At 44.3% G+C, this 17,501-nt stretch overlaps 2 protein-coding genes across 8 annotated transcripts in view; both read left to right on the top strand.

Moving 5' to 3' along the window:
* The first annotated feature begins 1,535 nt into the window (after positions 1 to 1,535).
* On the top strand, positions 1,536 to 17,187 carry LOC148774135 (uncharacterized). 2 transcript variants are annotated; one of them, XM_088831433.1, is made up of 2 exons: positions 1,536 to 1,815; positions 17,045 to 17,187. In XM_088831433.1, exon 2 carries the CDS (start codon positions 17,068 to 17,070, stop codon positions 17,185 to 17,187), a length of 120 nt encoding a protein of 39 aa, XP_088687559.1. In that variant the 5' UTR covers positions 1,536 to 1,815; positions 17,045 to 17,067. The 2 variants fall into 2 exon arrangements, with proteins under 2 accessions (XP_088687559.1, XP_088687560.1); XM_088831434.1 differs by lacking the exon at positions 1,536 to 1,815 and adding an exon at positions 10,374 to 11,042.
* CILK1 (ciliogenesis associated kinase 1) overlaps positions 17,180 to 17,501 on the top strand; it is a 31,210-nt gene continuing 30,888 nt past the window's right edge. For all 6 annotated transcript variants that reach the window (XR_008683232.2, XR_008683231.2, XR_008683233.2 and 3 more), the window contains exon 1: positions 17,180 to 17,317. Coding sequence is in view for 3 of the 6 variants with exons in the window: in XM_055405896.2 (XP_055261871.2) it covers positions 17,217 to 17,317 (101 nt within the window). In the remaining 3 variants the exon portion in view is untranslated. The remainder of the gene's footprint in view (positions 17,318 to 17,501) is intronic.

Below are 17,501 nucleotides of genomic sequence, written 5' to 3'. Positions count from 1 at the left end.
ATTTCATTAAACTGGTTGGATGCTCATAACATTATTTCTATTATTCTAGTAAATAAACTAAAGTTTAATAAAATAATAATTAGTATTTGTAACAATAAATTGAGCATCTACTTTATTAAAATGCTGTTATGTTATCTAAAATTTTCAATTTTAGATAAGTATCCACTCTATCCACTGGACCTTTTTACAGGGTTGTATTATTTCATCATATTACGTAATACTCACATGGTTATAATTTTCCCTAGGCTAGGACTACTGACCTAAGCCACTTACTAGCCCAATGGACCCTTGTTAAAGGTAGATCAGGATAGTCCATTTGCCAATTGCCTGATCAACTGAGTTTGACTAAAACTGATCATTTGAAATACTTCAAAAATCACTTTTCATAGGGGTGGTTATATGATTTGTTAGGCTGCCTCCTGTCTCCATATCTTTTCATTGATAATGACTTTCAGTTCTCATTTGCCATATGGTTTTATGCCATATGCTATAACACTCATTGGGTGTTATGTAGGTAAACATGAATGTAGATAAATGTACAATTGCCAAGTGGACAGAGGACCCTTTCCCGTTTGGGTCTGGAAGCCTAAGGAAGCTTGGCAGTCTTGTATCTTGTTTCTTCAACAGAAGCAAGAGAAAAGAGGGATTCGGGCCTTTTGCATAGATTCTTTTTGGAAATAATTTTCTCAGCTCTTAGAATTCAAAAACAAAGACAGTGAGAGAAAACTGAGATGAGCTGGGAGATCTAAACTCAGAGAAAGGACTACTGCTTTGTTAATTTGAATTGTGTTGCTTAGGGCAGTGTGTTTCTCCTGACCAGTAGTATCAGCACCAGAATTCTGGGGAGAGGGCCCACCAATCTGTTTTCACAAGCTGTTGGGGGTGATTCTGATGCCTCCAGCTAAAGTGTGAGAACCCTTGGCTTGGGGCAATTATGTGAATTTAAATGGAGGACCTCGAAGCAATTTCTTTTTTCAAAGTGGTTCAGAGCCAGTCCCCATAGGGATGATTTACCTTTGCAATATAACTAAGGGCACAAGTGACCGCGTTTAAGAAGTGTTAAATTTCAAATAACTATTTACACCCTGAGACCAATCTGTAGAGCGTTACCTAGTGTGTTCTCCACTTGAGTAACAATCCAGTTTTCCAGACTAAAGTTGCTCACAACATAAAAACTCTTGAAGTTCCAATGGATGCTAACACCAGTCTGGTTTTCATTTTAAATATTTTTTATTACGGTAAAATAAATATGATGCAACTTGCCATCTTTAACCACTTTTCGGTGGCATTACAGATATGTTTTTTAAAGCCAGGAAAGCGTGTCCACCATGATCACCTGTAATGGGATGTCTTCCGAACGTGCATCCTCGCCCTGCATCTCTGCATCCTGATGCCCTAGCTGGAGAGCTCCTCGGCGGTAGGCGGGACGGGTCCCTGGCCGGGGTGGAGAGCGGAGCGCGCGGCTCGGCGCCCCAGGCGGTCTGGCCGCGGTGCAGGGACGCGCGGGGCCAGCGAGGGGGAGCTGCAGGGTAACTTTTCCCAGGGAAAGCGGCCGGTCGTCCCCACCACAAGCCTCTCAGCCTTTTGTTTGTTTTCCTGCCGGAGGCTGGAGAGCGGCCGGGCCCCCGCTGCTCACCATGCGCCGCGCGGCCCGCGCCCCTTGCCGGCGCCCCCGGGCGTCCCTGCGCGGACCCCTCGGCCCGTCCTAGCGGGGGTCGCCCTGTTCCGGCTCCAGCTCCCGGGCCGGCCCCGCGCCCGCCCTCCGAGGAACCGCGCTCCCCGCAGGGGCGGGCCCTCGCCTGTGTCGCGGCGCCGGTAAGTGGAGTCGGGGCTGAGGGGCTTCCGCCGGTGACCTGTCACTGCGGGTGATGGACCCGAGCTGCGAGGGTCCCCCCGCGCCCCCTGCGGTGGCCCGACGGGGGAGTGGAGGGCGAGAGGGAGGCTCTCGGGTTGTAGTTTCTCTCCGCGGTCCTGTGGGTCTCTCCTTCTTGGCAGAAAAACTCCCATTTCTCCGAGTCGGGAAGATTTTGCTGGGTGTTTACCTTTTAGCGTTAAAGCGGGGGAAAGATCCTGGCCGAATTTGAAGCCCCTTTAGTAGAAGGTGGAGGGACTTGCTCTTGGAATTTACCCGACTAGGCCTTTGGCTGTCCCGCAAGGGGTCTGAGCAAATCTTCACACATTTCTGTGCAACCATTTTTCACTGGGTTTCTTTCTGCTCTGATTTCTTTCTTACTAATCTGAGTAGATGTTACGAGAGAGATGTTGAAGGATTTTGCAGAACCGCCGTTTCTTTTGTAATGCACCTTTTAAAGTTTGATAGTAACATTGAGGGCTTTTACTTTTAAATATAAAAGTAGCTGAATGCCTTATTTTTCGGACAAGAGTATTCGTTTCCGCTTATAACTAAATAAAGAACTGCTCTTGCTGAAGCTAGGTTATAGAGAGAAAATGTCACCCTGAATTTGCATCCAGAGCTAGATTTCTCTAAGGTATTGGCACTTGTGTGTTTTATTTTAGCCTGGAGCACTTTTTCTACAGTTTGATAGCTATAGTTTTCATTTCTCACATTTTCCAGTGAGTGGGTTTACAGGATGTGCCTCCAAAGTGAATTGTACTATTGCCGAATATAAAATTAAACCGAGTTTTAAATTTGTGTAGTTAACATATAAATTATTAAGAAGAATTTGTGCCTCAACCATATGTTAGCTGTGCTGGAAGTTAATGTATTCATAAATATGCACATTTGAAATAGTTTCCGAACAAAGCACTGCAATTTGGTAAAGAATTTGGCCTTCCTATCTGTTTGAGAACAAGTAATTGTGGGTGTAGAAATAAGAGCCGTGTTGGGATTCTTTATTTAAAATAACATACCACTGCTTGCTCCCTAAGGTCCAGCCCTCTACAGTGACCCTGCCTGTCCGTTTTGCCTTGTCCCCTTCTCCAAAGTTAAATCTAGTGGCAGGGCAGGAATGGGCAGCCACATTTCTAAGTGAGACCAGTTTAATTTCAAATGATGGAAGGATGTGTTGGAGGGTTGACGGAGCCTGTCTGAGTGGGCAGAGGTCTGTCCTAGCCAAGGGAACTCAACATTTCGTCACAGAGAAATGGTTTTTCTCACTGAGACTTCTTACCTATAGACTGTGTGTAAAGAAGCTAAAAAAAAAAAAAACAGCCTTTGGGGGTTTTATTTGTTGACTGTTTCACATCATCAAAGCTCTTTTTTCTATTTTCATTGTTTTTTTCTCATTGTTTTTTGAGGTTCCTAGGAATGGTGGAACGGAGAAGGCAATGGCAAGCCACTCCAGTACTCTTGCCTAGAAAATCCCATGGATGGAGGAGCCTGGTAGGCTGCAGTCCCTGGGGTCGCTAAGGGTCGACTGAGTGACTTCACTTTCACTTTTCACTTTCACACATTGGAGAAGGAAATGGCAACCCACTCCGGTGTTCTTGCCTGGAGAATCTCAGGGACGGGGGAGCCTGGTGGGCTTCCGTCTATGGGGTCACACAGAGTCGGACACGACTGAAGTGACTTAGCAGCAGCAGCAGCAGTAATGGTGGAAATCCTGTCAGTCTTGAGCCTTTGGAATTATCTTTAGCCATCTTTTCCTATTTCCTTCATCCTTTCTATCAATGAGTCATCAAGACCTTTGAGCTGCGGTTTATATAGAACCCTTCCTCCATATTCTAATCCAGAGCCTCACCCTTCCTCCCCAGCAGATGGGGGCAGCCTCCCAAGCTGGCTCAGTAAAGTAAAAGTGAGACTTACTCAGTCAACTCTTTGAGACCCCATGGACTATACAGTCCATGGAATTTTCCAGGCCAGAATACTGGAGTGGAGATCCTTCTCCACAGGATCTTCCCAACCCAGGGATCGAACCCAGGTCTCCCACATTGCAGGTGGGTTCTTTACCAGCTGAGCCACAAGGGAAGCCCGGCTGTTAGTAAGTCCTCGTTAAATGTGTGCTGAGTCAGTAGATGGACAGATGGATGGATGGATAAATTAGTGAATGAATGAATTAGACACACCACCCGCTTTCTGGTCTCTTCAGCTTCTTGTCCATCTAGTCTCTTAAAACAATCACTTCCTCATGTCTCTCCTTGCCTTGCAACCCTCAGGTTCTCTCCCTTCTCAACTATCCCAAGTCTAAAATAATTTGCCTGATTTTTTGAAGCCTTTCATAACCAGGCCTCACCCCTCCCATCTAAGTCTGATTTTCAGGTCAGCATACATCTTTGCACTCCGTGGGTGTTGTCTTCTTGCTGGCCTGTTCTACTAAAGGGGGCCAGGATGGCTCCTGCTCAGATCACTGACCTAGAAACCCCCACACTTCTCCCTTCTCTCCTGTGTCAATCTTGCCCTTCTTCGGGGAAAGAACCTAAGTCCTCACTTCTTTTATAACATCTTCTCTGTTCCTTTCTCTAGCAAGTTTCTAGATACTTGTTTGTTAGGCCTTCGTTATTTTGACTGTGTTGATCTCTAATTGATTTAGGTTATTTTAAGCCTCTTTAGGGTTGGAGTGGTATTTTTCTGTATGGTAATGTGGGCTTGTGGGCTTTGAACTCAAGCAGAATTGAGGTTGAGGGTCATCCTTTGTACTCATGTAGCCTTATGGATTCTTTAAGCATTAGGTTGTGTGGTTATGCTCAATCGCTAAGCCGTGTTGGACTCTTTGTGACTCCATGGGCTGTAGCCCTCCAGGCTCCCCTGTCCTTGGGGGATTTTCCTGGCAAGAATACGGGAGCGGGTTGCCATTTCCTCCTCCAGGCGATCTTCTGGATGCAGGGATCAAACCCGGGTCTCCTGTGTCTCCTGCCTTGGCAGGCAGATTCTTTATCACTGAGCTACCTGGGAAGCCAGTCGTCGTATGTAAGATAGGGGAGATGCCTCCCCATCTGGCTGCAGTGTGGAGATGGTCTAGGTACCTGAACAGTGCCTGGAACACACCTGACAAAAATCTGCTCATCCCTCCACAGTGACTTGGAGAGCCCTGAACATATAACAGATATTTGGTAGATATTTGTCAGCTGACTTGGAGTCAAGTCATGGCTCGGCTTGGAGGCCTAGAGGATGGCAACCATGTAGAATCCTTAGTAAGTGTTATCCTGCCCTTACTTAAAACGGCTTGAGCTTAGGTTATTCCTGGCTACAGCTCTGCTTCTGGGATCAGCTGCTGTTTTTCCATGTGAACCTTGCCAGGAACACGGACGCCTTTAAATTTTTTTCTTCTTTTTCACTGCTTCTTTACAGCAGGCTCCTCCATTTCATTTTGCAGGATCTTGCTGAGTTGGAGTTGTACATAGCAATTCTGTCTTTCTGATCGTGGGGGTATGTGTGAGTGTATGGAAGGACGAGTTGCCTAGCGGTTTCTGGGCAGAATTCTGGGCACAGTGACCTTTCTGTGCATGTTGATCTGTCAGCCTGTGAATAGTGTCTTACTTAACCATAAATTGTTTCATCAGCTCTCTTGGCTGACCATGGCCTTCTGAGAAAGGCCTGTAACTGGAGCATCAGAACCTCATATCTATGGACCTCAGTGTTTGTGGTTTCTGTGGGTGACTGGGAAAATGTACAGAGATGTGTGCCAGGTGACTTACACACTTATCTACAGTATTACTGGGTCCTAGACTGACTGTGCTTACCTTGAAACAGTTTTAACATCTTTATGTGTACAGAGTGTTTGAGAAAATTACCTGGTGAAAACAATTTACTGAAGCAAATCAATTTCAGGCGCAAATTACATTGAAATGCTAAGTGTTATGGCAGGTGGAAATCAGAAACACCTTTACTGGTAGCCAAGAAGTAGAAGCAGCAGCAGAGGGTCCTCTTGAGATGGTAACCAAGGCTGATATAAAATTGACACACTGTATGCGCTCCTCGTGAGGTGTTGTCTGATGCTAGGGAAATTCTGCTGCTTACTAGAATCCAAGGGAAATACTCAGTCCAAGCAGAGAGCTTCCTTTCTTGATTCCTTCCAAGGAAACAAGCATCCTTGCACATTAAGTACCTGGCTCGCTGTGCTTTGAAAGTTGAAACTTTCATAGAAAGAGTGCCTGGATTTGAACTCACGTGTGCGGCTGGCTTCAGATCCTGGAAGGTCTGACTAGTGAAGCCAATTCAGAGTTTGAAAAAAGCACATCTTTGGAGAGCTGTCACTTTTTTTGAATGTCATTTCAGGGTTAGTAGCCTTCCTATACTTTTTACAAAAGGGAAAGTGGGCATCTTTAATCACCTATGGAAACAGTGTCCAAGTGTCCTCCTGGACACCCTGTGCTTTGAAAGTGAATTTATTAATGATTGATTTAACTCACAAAAGTGAGTGAGGAAAAAGTAAGCCCTATATAGCTACATATTACCTTGGCTGTTAAAAAGCACATGTTTTCCTAAATTGTTGTGAAACTTTTGAGAAGGATTCATAATTCTTATGCCCTGGTCTCTATAGAGCTGTTCAGTTTTGCAAATTATATATGAGAGATGGCGGTAGAAATGGGGTTGATGGTATAGGAAAATTGTGCTAAGTTGTTTCAGTTGTGTCCAAATCTTCGAGACCCAACTTTTCGAGACTGTTATGGACTGTAGCTCACCAGGCTCCTCTGTCCATAGGACTCTCCAGGCAAGAATACTGCAGTGGGTTGACATTTCCTCCTCTAGGGGAATCTTCCTGACCCAGGGATCGAACCTGCCTCTCTTATGTCTCCTGCAGGGGCTGGAGGGTTCTTTACCATTGTGACCTGTGCTTGGTCACTCGTTGTGTCCAGCTCTTTGCGACCCCATCAACTGTAGCCCTCCAGGCTCCTCTCTCTGTGGGGATTTTCCAGGCAAGAATACTGGAATGGGTTGCCATGCCCTCCTGCAGGGGATCTTCCCAACCCAGGGATCGAACCAGGTCTCCCACATTGCAGGCAGATTCTTTACTGTCTGAGCCACCAGGAAAGCCACTAGCGCCTCCAAATTGACAACAGTCAGTGACCCTTTACAAACCTGTAAGCTACTCATTCATTAATTCATTCATTCAACACATCTTTATTATGAGCACCTATTTGGGCCAACTGGATGCCAGGTATCTATCTGGGTGCTGGGAACACAGTTGTGAACGGAACAAAACCTCTGCCTTCAGGGGGCTTATATTCCCAAGATACACACAGTCCGTATATGTAACCCTGTGACTCAGGGGTAAATGCGGGTTATGCAGAAAAGGCTCAAGTGCTTCTGCCTCCTTGCAGGATTTCCCCATGTTTAAAGGGTCCACACACCATGTCCTGCCTGCCGTCTGTTTTTGAAAATAGACTTGTACTGGATGCTGCCATGCTCATTGGTTTACGTGTCATCTGTGATGGCTTTTGTGCTACAGCAGAGGACTTGAAGGATTCACAATTCTTATGCCAGAATTATGCATAATTATGCCTTCTGTGACAGAGACATGTCACCCTCACAGCCCAACGTGTTTACTGGCCCTTCACAGAAAACATTTGCTGACTACTGCTCTGTTTTATTTTTATGTTAAGCATTTTCTTCCTTAACATGTGTCATTGATTTGTTTTGTTATTATGCATGGTTGTGAAGCATCTTAACATTGCACGAGCTCTGCTGTGATTTAAACGTGCCATGATATTTGAGTAGCGCTTGAATATGAGGCATGTTATGACTCCCTCCCTCATCTTCACCTCAACCTCTCTTTTCCACCCTTAGAACAGAGGGTGGTCAACAAGTGAGCAGCTGAGGCCCAGACCACAACCTCCATGAAGCTGGGAGACTGTCACCTGGGCTCATACACAATTTCCCATTAGTCAGGGGCAAGTTATTCTTCCTCTGGGTCTTCAATATTTCCTTTCTCTTTGGTTCTTCACAGCTCACAAACTACATGGAATGAAGGTTCCTGTTATTGTTCAGTTGCTAAGTCATGTCCGACTCTTTGCAACCCTATGGACTGCATCACGCCAGGCTCCTTTTTCCTTCACTGTCTTCCAGAGTTTGCTTAGATTCATGTCCATTGAGTAGGTGATGCCATCCAACCATCTCATCCTCTGTCGCCCTCTTATCCTTTAGCCTTCAGTCTTTCCCAGCATCAGGGTCTTTTCCAATGAGTTGGCTCTTCACATCAGGTGGCCAAAGTATTGGAGCATCTATGGGTTCTAGTTTGGAAATAATCTACAAGCAGTGGATGACTTTCCTTTGGGATCAAGGCATCTGGCCCTTTGCAGGAGAAGTGATAGAAAGTTCTAGACCTTTCTCCTGGGACCCAAGACCTAGTGTGTGAGTTCTCCTCTCAGGAGCTCAGATTGAAGGAAGAGAGGGAGGTCAGTGTATGAAACAGCCTCTGTGGAATAGCAGAGGGCAACCCAGGTAATAGTTTTCTTCTTCCATCTTTCCAGTTAAAGGCAGTGTGTGTATGTTCGGTTGCTTGGTCATGTCTGACTTTTGCAACCTCATGGACTGTAGCCACAAAGCTTTTCTGTCCATGGGATTTTCCAGACAAGAATACTGGAGCAGGTTCCCATTTCCTTCTCCAGGGGATCTTCCCAATCCAGAGATCAAACCCACATCTCCTGCGTTGTAGGTGGATTCTTTACCACTGAGCCACCAGGGAGACCCAAGACAGTAGCCAGAAGCATCTCTAATATGCTCCTTGGCACAGGAATGGCACGCAAGACCCACAATAAAGAAGACTCTTTTGGCCTTGTAGCTGCTGCCCCCAGTGCAGAAAAAAGCACTAGTCCAAGAGGCAAAATACTCAAAGGACATTTTTGCTGAAATATGTATGGGGAGCAGAATTAGGTCCCAGGAAAACAAAAAGAAATAGACGTACTACTTTTAGTACCCTTTTAAAAGAAGTGTAACAGTATTAACTTTACTCTTGTAAAGTTAGGACACGTGTGAACCTGGACTTCATGCCACTTGAGGTAAAACGGAACTCAGAGATACCAGGAGAAGGGCCCTTGAGTTATTTTGCACACGATCCAGTTTTCCTATGAGGACAGGTGAAAGCAGTAGCATCTTTTCAGTGGAAAAGCATGCCATACAAGTCTGAATGGGAGAAGAGGGGCTGGTAAACTGCAGTTTCCAGAGATGCCCACTTTTACATACAATTTGGGGCCTCCTATCTTTAAAAAATGAGTAATTGTGTCATTTACTCAATGGCTCTCAAGTTTTCAAAATTAAAGAGCGGACCACCCTGTGTCCAGATGGTTTCCCAGGCTGGGGATGAGCAGGGCACCCGGCATGCACTGCTGGCCGTGAGCAGATGGAGTGTCCCTCTGAGGACGGAACCGGGAGTGAGGGGCAATTGGGTCAGACTGCAGAGAGGTTTCCCCAAAGTCACCCAGCCCCCAAATCCGTAGCAGTCATTTCAAAGTTTGACTGGAACCCTTTGAAATCGAAATATAGCTGTATCACTCTGTGAGTTGGGTACAGCCTAGCCCAGAGGCCACAGGCCTGATCTGACTACCCTGCAGGGGCTTCGCTGTGATTCTCTGTGACCCAGTAATTCAAGCACTGTGATGGGAGGTCTCAAGCAGCCTGCCTGCTTTAATCTTTCTGCAGTATTTACTCTTCTCCCATCTCAGAACTTCAGAACATTTCTGCTCAGGGCAGACCCTCTGGTTGCCATGACTTTGCACATGAAGAAATAGAAGCACTGTGTTTTGAGGCACTTACCAAGGGTGGTGTAAGACATACCTAGCAACAACTGAAATTCATATTCTGACCATTCAAACCATGAGAATCTGCTGGTGAAAGCAAGTCAGGAGGTGTGAGAACAGAGATGAAGGAAGTATGGTGAGTGTCTTGGGTGGGGTTGTGTGTCACTGACCACTGAGGAGGTGGGGACAGGGCACTGTGACCTCTCATGGAGAGAGCTGTTGGCTGTGTCTGTGTGGGTTGGGGCAGGAGGCCCTGAGGAGGTGATGTAAACCGTCCACCTGCAATGCAGAAGATGCAGCAGACGGGGGTTCGGTCCCTGGGTCGGGAAGATCCTCTGGAGAAGGAAATGGCAACCCACTGCAGTATTTTTGCCTGGAGAATCCCATGGACAGAGGAGCCTGGCGCACTACAGTCCATGGGGTTGCAGAGAGTCAGACACAACTGAGCACGAACATCTCAAAGTTCATTCATGTTGTAGCATATGACAAGAGTCTCAGGACTCGGAGGGTGAGAAGGAGTAGATTCGGAGCTTTGGAGTATGGCTGAGGCAGTGGGACTCTTGTCCCACTCTGGACGGGAGACGATGTACAGTACATGGGGTCCCTCTGGGGCACCATCTGCCCTTCACTAGCTTTTGTGCACATGATTGGAAAGGTGGAAATGTTGACCTTTTTTTTTTCCCCTGGAGAAGGAAATGGCAACCCACTCCAGTGTTCTTGCCTGGAGAATCCCAAGGATGGGGGAGCCTGGTGGGCTGCCGTCTATGGGGTCGCACAGAGTCGGACACGACTGAAGTGACTTAGCAGCAGCAGCAGCCAAGTGCTAGCTTGATTCCTGACCCAGAGAGTCACAGAACCACAGAGCATTAGAGCAGGAAACAACCTCACTTCATCAAGTCTCTCTTCCTAACCTCATGGAAATTAACCCAAGGACCGAGAGATGCTCTGAGGCACAGGGGGTCTGAGCAGAGTAGAAACTGGGACTCGGTCCCTCTTTGTCCACAATCAGTCGCCTCCACTGTAGGCAGTGGGTGCTGGCAAGGTCCCCGCTGGGTCTGCTGAAGCTTGATTGTAGAATGAGGCCAACTGGAGCATGGCCACATCAGTGGTTTCCGTATTTGAACTTTGAGCTACAAAGTACTCCTTTTAATTTCTCTCGTTTTCAGATCCTCAAAAGATTTCCTGACCTTTGGATCTTTTGCAGTCGCTCCCTTGAGTTTGGTGCAGTCGGCCTGGGTTCCTGTCTCAATGCCATCGCTGATTAGTTGCATAACCTTGAACAAGTAGCTGTGTCTCCGGTTCCTTATCTGTAAAATAGGGTAATAATAATCGTACCTACCTGGCACCATTGTGAGGACTGAATAGATTAATATATACAAAGCATTCATCATACTACTATATACATAGTAAGTTCTAGAATTATTATTACCACCTTTTTGGCTTATTTGTAGATGTGATTAAATTATTTGAGATGGGGAGATAAACCTCGGTTATCCGAGTGGGTGAGTGGGTGTGCTCTGTCGCTTCAGTCATGTTCAACTCTTTGCGACCCTATGGATTATAGCCCGCCAGGCTCCTCTGACTGTGGGATTCTTCAGGCAAAAGTACTGTGGAGTGGGTTGCCAAGCCCTCCTGCAGGGGACCTTCCTGACCCAGGGATCAAATCCTCCTCTCCTGTGTCTCCTGCATTGGCAGGCAGATTCGTTACCTCTGAGCCACCAAGGAAGGCCTATCTGAGTGAGCCCTAAATGCAAACACTAGTCTTCATAAGAGAGAAGCAAAGGGAGATTTGACACAGAGCGTGAAGGCAGTGTGGCCACAGAGGCAGGGATTGGGCTGATGTGGTCATGCGCCGAGGAACACCAGCAGCCACCAGTTGCCGGAAGAGACAACGAATGAATTCCTCCTTGAGCCTCTGGAGAAAGTGCCAATATCTTGACCTCAGGCCAGTGATCCTGGTTGCAGACTTTGGCCTCCAGAAACGTGAGAGAATACATTTCTGTTGTTTTAAGTCACCAAATTTACGGTAATTTGTGAACAGCCGCTGTGGGAAACTAACATCATTGGTAAGGAAAATTTTTAAAAATTGGTTTTTGTCAGTGATGCATGGATCAGTAAGTGACATGTCCTTGAGAAGAGAAATTCGCCATTAGTTAGAAATCAGTAGCCCTAAGCCCTCCTTGAGATTCCTGGCCAGCGGTCCACATGGTGACTTCTTCCTTGTTCAGCTGTAGCACTGTGGTCGTCTCCACCCCGCCAGGAACTTACCCCAACTGCCATGCCCAGGTCACCATACGTGTTCCACAGGAATGCTTTCATTTGTCCTTGATAGCATACCTGATGGTGGCTTCAGCACCAAGACTTTTGATTAGGTCATAGAACAAGAAATCTAAAGCAGATATTTTCAGGGATCTTGCAGCAGCCCAGTGAGGTCATCCAGGACTCAGCTTCTTTCTTTGCGTCCATCCTCAGCAGTTGGGATTCTCATTTTGAGAGCTGGCATCTCATCATCACCAGAAGACTGTCTCAGCTCTAAATATCACAGCTTTATTACAACCATGTTCAAGGCAGAAACACAGGGCAACCTCTTGGTCATCTGTCTCTGCTGCTGCTGCTGCTTAGTTGCTTCAGTCGTGTCCAACTCTGTGCGACCCCATAGACTGAAGCCTGCCAGGCTCCTCTGTCCATGGGGATTCTCCAGGCAAGAATACTGGAGTGGGTTGCCATGCCCTCCTGCAGGGGATCTTCCTGACCCAGGGATCAAACCCAGGTCTCCCGCATTGCAGGCAGATTCTTTACCACTGAGCCACCAGGGAAGACCCAACTGTGTCTATCAGGGAGTAGATTCCCCCTCAGAAGACTTTCTCTTCCCTCGGTGGCTCACTTTCCTTCCCGTTGCATAAGTCAGACCATCCCACTCCTAAACAGTATTCAGCAGGAAGTAGAATTGCTTGGCTTGGCTTCGACTGATCCTAGTTCATGCCGTGAAGCTGTAGTAGGTGGCTGCCATCCCTGATTATATTGAATCCTGAATGAAATCAGAGCTCTATAAACTAAGCACCAAGAGGAGCATGACTGTTGGGCATTGGCATCTTATACGGTCCTTCTTTCTCCTAGCGTATTGTCCATCACCCTCTTGCTTTCCCAGAGCGGCAGTGAGTTTTTATCATTTCCTTTGAGAGCATAACATGAGTCATTACATTCAGGCCACCACAAAAATGATGAAAAACTGAACAGTACTTATCTCAAGTGTCATTAACCACTTCCTGCTAGGTTATGTTCAGAAGTGACTGTGGTTGAATGCTGCTTTTTGTCTAATTTTAATTTGAATAATGCCACTTCTTTTTTTTTTTTCTTTTAAACTATAGGAAATTACTAGAGCATAGACAACTCAGATAACTGTCATGGTTCTGTCCTCTGGATTCATATATAATGTAACTAATCCTTCTCTCCAGTATCCCTCTGTACACTTGAAATAATCAATGTGGTTTCCTAAGTTTCTGTTTCTACCTGTATTCTGTGTGTTTTCAGCTACTCTTCTTATGCTTTCATTTAGACCCTTACTATGTTCTTTAATATCTTTCTTGAAGTTTGTCATCCAGAGTTGAACAGTGATTCAGGTGTATGTTGAGACTGTCACACGTCCCTTATTCTGGATCCACAGCTGCCATGTTGCAGAACTCCAGAGGACACCATTCATGCAGTGCTCTATGATAACCCAGAGTTTTGCAATGTATTAGCCTTGTCTGAATGCTGTCCTCCTAATAAGAACTCCAATAATGCACTATCTTTGGGGGAAAAAAATAGAACAGCCTTAGAGCATCTCCAATGAGAGGTTTTGTACACACTTCAACACCATAGAAAATAGATCCCATAGTGTCTCCTATGAATGTTAGAACATTCATCCTGTCCAGTACCTTTGTTCAGACCTTCCACATAGTTCACCTAACTATTGAAGTACTCTCAAACTTGTCTGTCTGCCTCAAGTCTCTCTATTCTAACATCAGTTTGAATAGTCAAGGGGGAATCTTCCTCATGTGATTTCCCTGCCTAAAAACCCCAGAGAGTTCCCCTGTGGTAGGGTAAAGACCAAATTCCTACATGACAAATATACCTTTTCACAACTAGACCCTACTCAAAGTTTCTCGCAATAGCCTGCATTTCCTTACTGCCTTCCATGGCTTTTATGCCCTAACCTTGTACTTCACAGTTGGGTTGCACATTTTAATCCCCTGGAGGGCTTTCTAAACTACCAGAACCCAGCCCCTACCCTTGACCTTCTCTTAGAGGTGGTGCTTGGGCATCAATATCTGTTAAAAATTTCCCAAGTGATTCTACAGTTCACACAGAGTAGGAATAACTAGGCATTTACCCCCTTGTGAGCATACCAGGCTCTTATACCCACCAACCGTTGGCAGGGTTTTTTTCCGTCTGTAATTCCTTTTCTGTATAATAAAACTTCACTTATTCTTCAAACCTCAATATTGCTTCTGCTCTGAAGGGTTGTCAGATCTCTCCCTCCTCCCAAGAATTGGCTGCTCTCTCTACCCTGGGCTCATAATGTTTCCTTCTACTTCCACGTATGTGACAGTCGTGAGTCATTTAAAGGAAGGACCTTTCCCTTATCCATAATGTACCCCAGAAGCCTTGCATGGTGCTTGGTATCTTGGTATGAATAAAATTAGACATAACTTGACTTCAGTGCCCAAAGAGACTCTAGTCAGATCCATTTTACAACAGTATGTGATTACTAGAAATAAAATTAAAAAGCAACTGCTATGGTGTGTTGAGGGTCAAATCTTGCCAGGGTAATTGAGTTTTGTTCTATGATAATGTGACTGATGGTAGCAAGGAGGACTCATAGGGTGACTGTGTACTGAATGAATGACCCATTCTATCATTTTGATAAAGCTCTTAATTTTTTCAAGAGAGCTTTCTCAATGGTAATCTAGGAAGACATTTTCCCAATTATACAATTTTAGTCGATGAGGAAGTAACTATCAAAGAAAGGCTTCTATGATTATTAATTAATGGATATGAATTATTATTATTGCAGTATAATGCCCATTGTCCCCCCCTCTTAAAGGGAAAGCCCACATACTACTGGAATGTAGATCGCTACTAAGTTTTGGTCACCATAGTTCATCAAGGAGATGGAAAAATGTGTGAGGATTCAGAGATGAACGCCAAAGATAATTAAAGGAGTGGAAAAATCTGTCCTATGAGGAAAGGTTGTGTAATTATAGCAAGAGAAGGCTGAGAGGTACACCTCTGATTACTAATTTGATGAACGTACACATTTTCACGAGATAGTGTTTTTATGTCCACAAAAGATGCAGCATGAGGAAATTAGAATAGTCAGGTTTAAGTTGGACATTAAGAAGAATATTCTAACTGGATTACAAAATGCAAATCTGATCATGCTATTTTCCTGTTAAAAAGAAAAATTGACTTCCCATTTTCTCTAGGTCAAAGCCTACTTTAAAAAAAATAAAGCATGTAATTTATTAGTTAGCTGATTTTTGACAGATCAAAATTCCAGTGTTTTTTTTTTTTTTTTAAGGAAAATTACATACAACAATGGTTTGAGAATTTTAACTTGGAAAATGAAATTATGAATCATGCAAAAACCATATTGTCATATCAAAAATGTTGTCTCTAAGTCATATCTGACTCTTTGTGACCCCATGGACTGTAGCGTGCAAATCTTCTCTGCCCATGGGATTCTCCAGGCAAGAATACTGGAGTGGGTTGCCATTCCCTTCTCCAGGGGATCTTCCCAACCCAGGGATTGAACTAGAATCTCATGTGTCTCCTGCATTGACAGGCAGATTCTTTACCCCTGAGCCACCTGGGAAACCCCATATAAAAAATAGATGGAGATAAATATAAACAAGAAGGAAAAACACACAGCCCCAAATTGCTTATTTTGTGGCCCAAATGCGGTTTCTATGTTGAGACACAGCTTGAATCCAAAATAGTTCATAGTGCACTAATCGTGAAGTGGAGAAGCCATGATGTATGATGTGTTCTGTCTTATGAACAAGTTCATATTAGGTTTTATTAAGTAAATCTACATTAAAATATTTTAGGCTGAAAAAATGCTTAAGATATATATTATCTTTTAAAAAATTTCCTTCCTCTACCATTTTGAGAATTTTTTTCAACTTTTAGTCTATAATAATTCAAACATACTAGAGTTGCCAGAACAGTACAAAGAATACCTAGACACCTTTTCCCTGATTCACCTTAAGTGATATCATACAGTATTTCTCTTTCTCGGACTTATTTCACCTGACTTTATGTCCCCCGTTTCTCCCCAAACATTCATCAACCAATATTTGCATCCATCCGTGAATCTTGTCTGTGACAAACTGTGAAGTTTTCCTAATAGTGAATTTCTTAATTCCCTCTTTCCTTCTACATTTATTGATTGGAATTCTTTTGGAAGGAGAAGTTGTATTGACTGGATTTAGTTGCAGAATGTCACATACTTCTAACCATTCTTTTCTGATCTTTTGAATTTTCAGATTATTAGTTTGACAGATGTATTCTTAATGCTTTTAATGTCCTTATTTAAAGTATTTACATTTTATTAATATTTGCCTAACGGCATTGCAATGTCTTAAGTTATGTACTACATTTTCTTCATTATAGGCAGACTGAATGACACTTAGTTTTATAAATGAAAAAATCGATGACTTACCTTTTTTAAAAAACACAAGTGAATGACTTTAAAAGAGACACACCCTGCATGCAGGCCTTAAAAAAATTACCAGTTCTTTGTTTAGCTTCTGAAAGTCTAGTAAAAATATATTAAAATACTATCTTTGCCTAGCCACAAACAGTTCATGGAGCACATGTAAGTTCTATATCAGGAGAACCTTAATTTAAGCATTTCTTGGCCTTTGTATGTTTACATTGTTAATAGTAGCTCAATTACACAGAACACAGCATATTTAGCATGGATTTTTGTAGCTCAGCAGTTTCCATCGGGTGTAGTTACCATGTAGTGTTTGCCTACAGTAGTTAGTCAGCAGAAAGGTATCAAATTGCAGCTGATTGATTTCTGAGTCAGTGGTGAAGTCACTTTCTAAGAATTCTCTCATTTTATAAAAAATTAGAAAAGAGCATTATTTAGACCAGAAGTGGACAAACTTTTTTTTGTAAATGGCACAGTAATATGTCCCTTTGGCTTTGTGGACCGTACAGTCCATGTCACACCTACTTGGCTGTGTAGCATGAAGACAGCTGCCAATAATATGCAAGTGACTGGGCATGACTGTGTGCCAGTAAAACTTTATTTACAAATAACGGATGGTGAGATGGGGGGTTACAACCCTCCTGATTTAGACAGACTCAGAAATGTCCATTAACATTTATCCTTGTCTCTTATCATTCTCTACAGGCTGAAGACTCATCTTTGAAAATATGTATTTGGAAGATAGTCACGTTCTATTGAATACCTTGTGCTGGTGCTGCCATAGAAAAATCTGGTTACACTCTGGGGAGGTCGGCTGCGGCTGCAGGACTGATCCGCCTCGGCCCTGAGATGAGTGTCCGGCCTGAGCGGGCACACCATGAATAGATACACAACCATCAAACAACTCGGGGATGGAACCTATGGTTCCGTCCTGCTGGGAAGAAGCATCGAGTCTGGGGAACTGATTGCTATTAAAAAGTGAGTTTTATCCTTCATACTCGTGGTTCTTAGCCCGGCTGTCTGTTCTCAGATTCCCTGCTCCCTGCCCTGGTTTCCTGGAATTAACTTCCCAATAAACTCCCTGCATCCAAGTCCTTGCCTCAGACTGTGCTTTCAAAAAACCCAAACTAGGAGCTTTTAATCTCTTCCTATCAGATATAAG

The sequence above is a fragment of the Moschus berezovskii genome, chromosome 23, assembly GCF_049115385.1.
Source record: "Moschus berezovskii isolate FMDL1 chromosome 23, NW_MosBer_1.0, whole genome shotgun sequence".
NCBI classification, from domain to species: Eukaryota; Metazoa; Chordata; class Mammalia; order Artiodactyla; family Moschidae; genus Moschus; species Moschus berezovskii.
This window is presented reverse-complemented; position numbering and strand designations above follow the sequence as displayed.

Bases quoted from the DNA above. Each gene is read 5' to 3' on its own strand.
- LOC148774135 (XM_088831433.1), top strand. From the start codon at position 17,068: ATGTATTTGGAAGATAGTCACGTTCTATTGAATACCTTGTGCTGGTGC.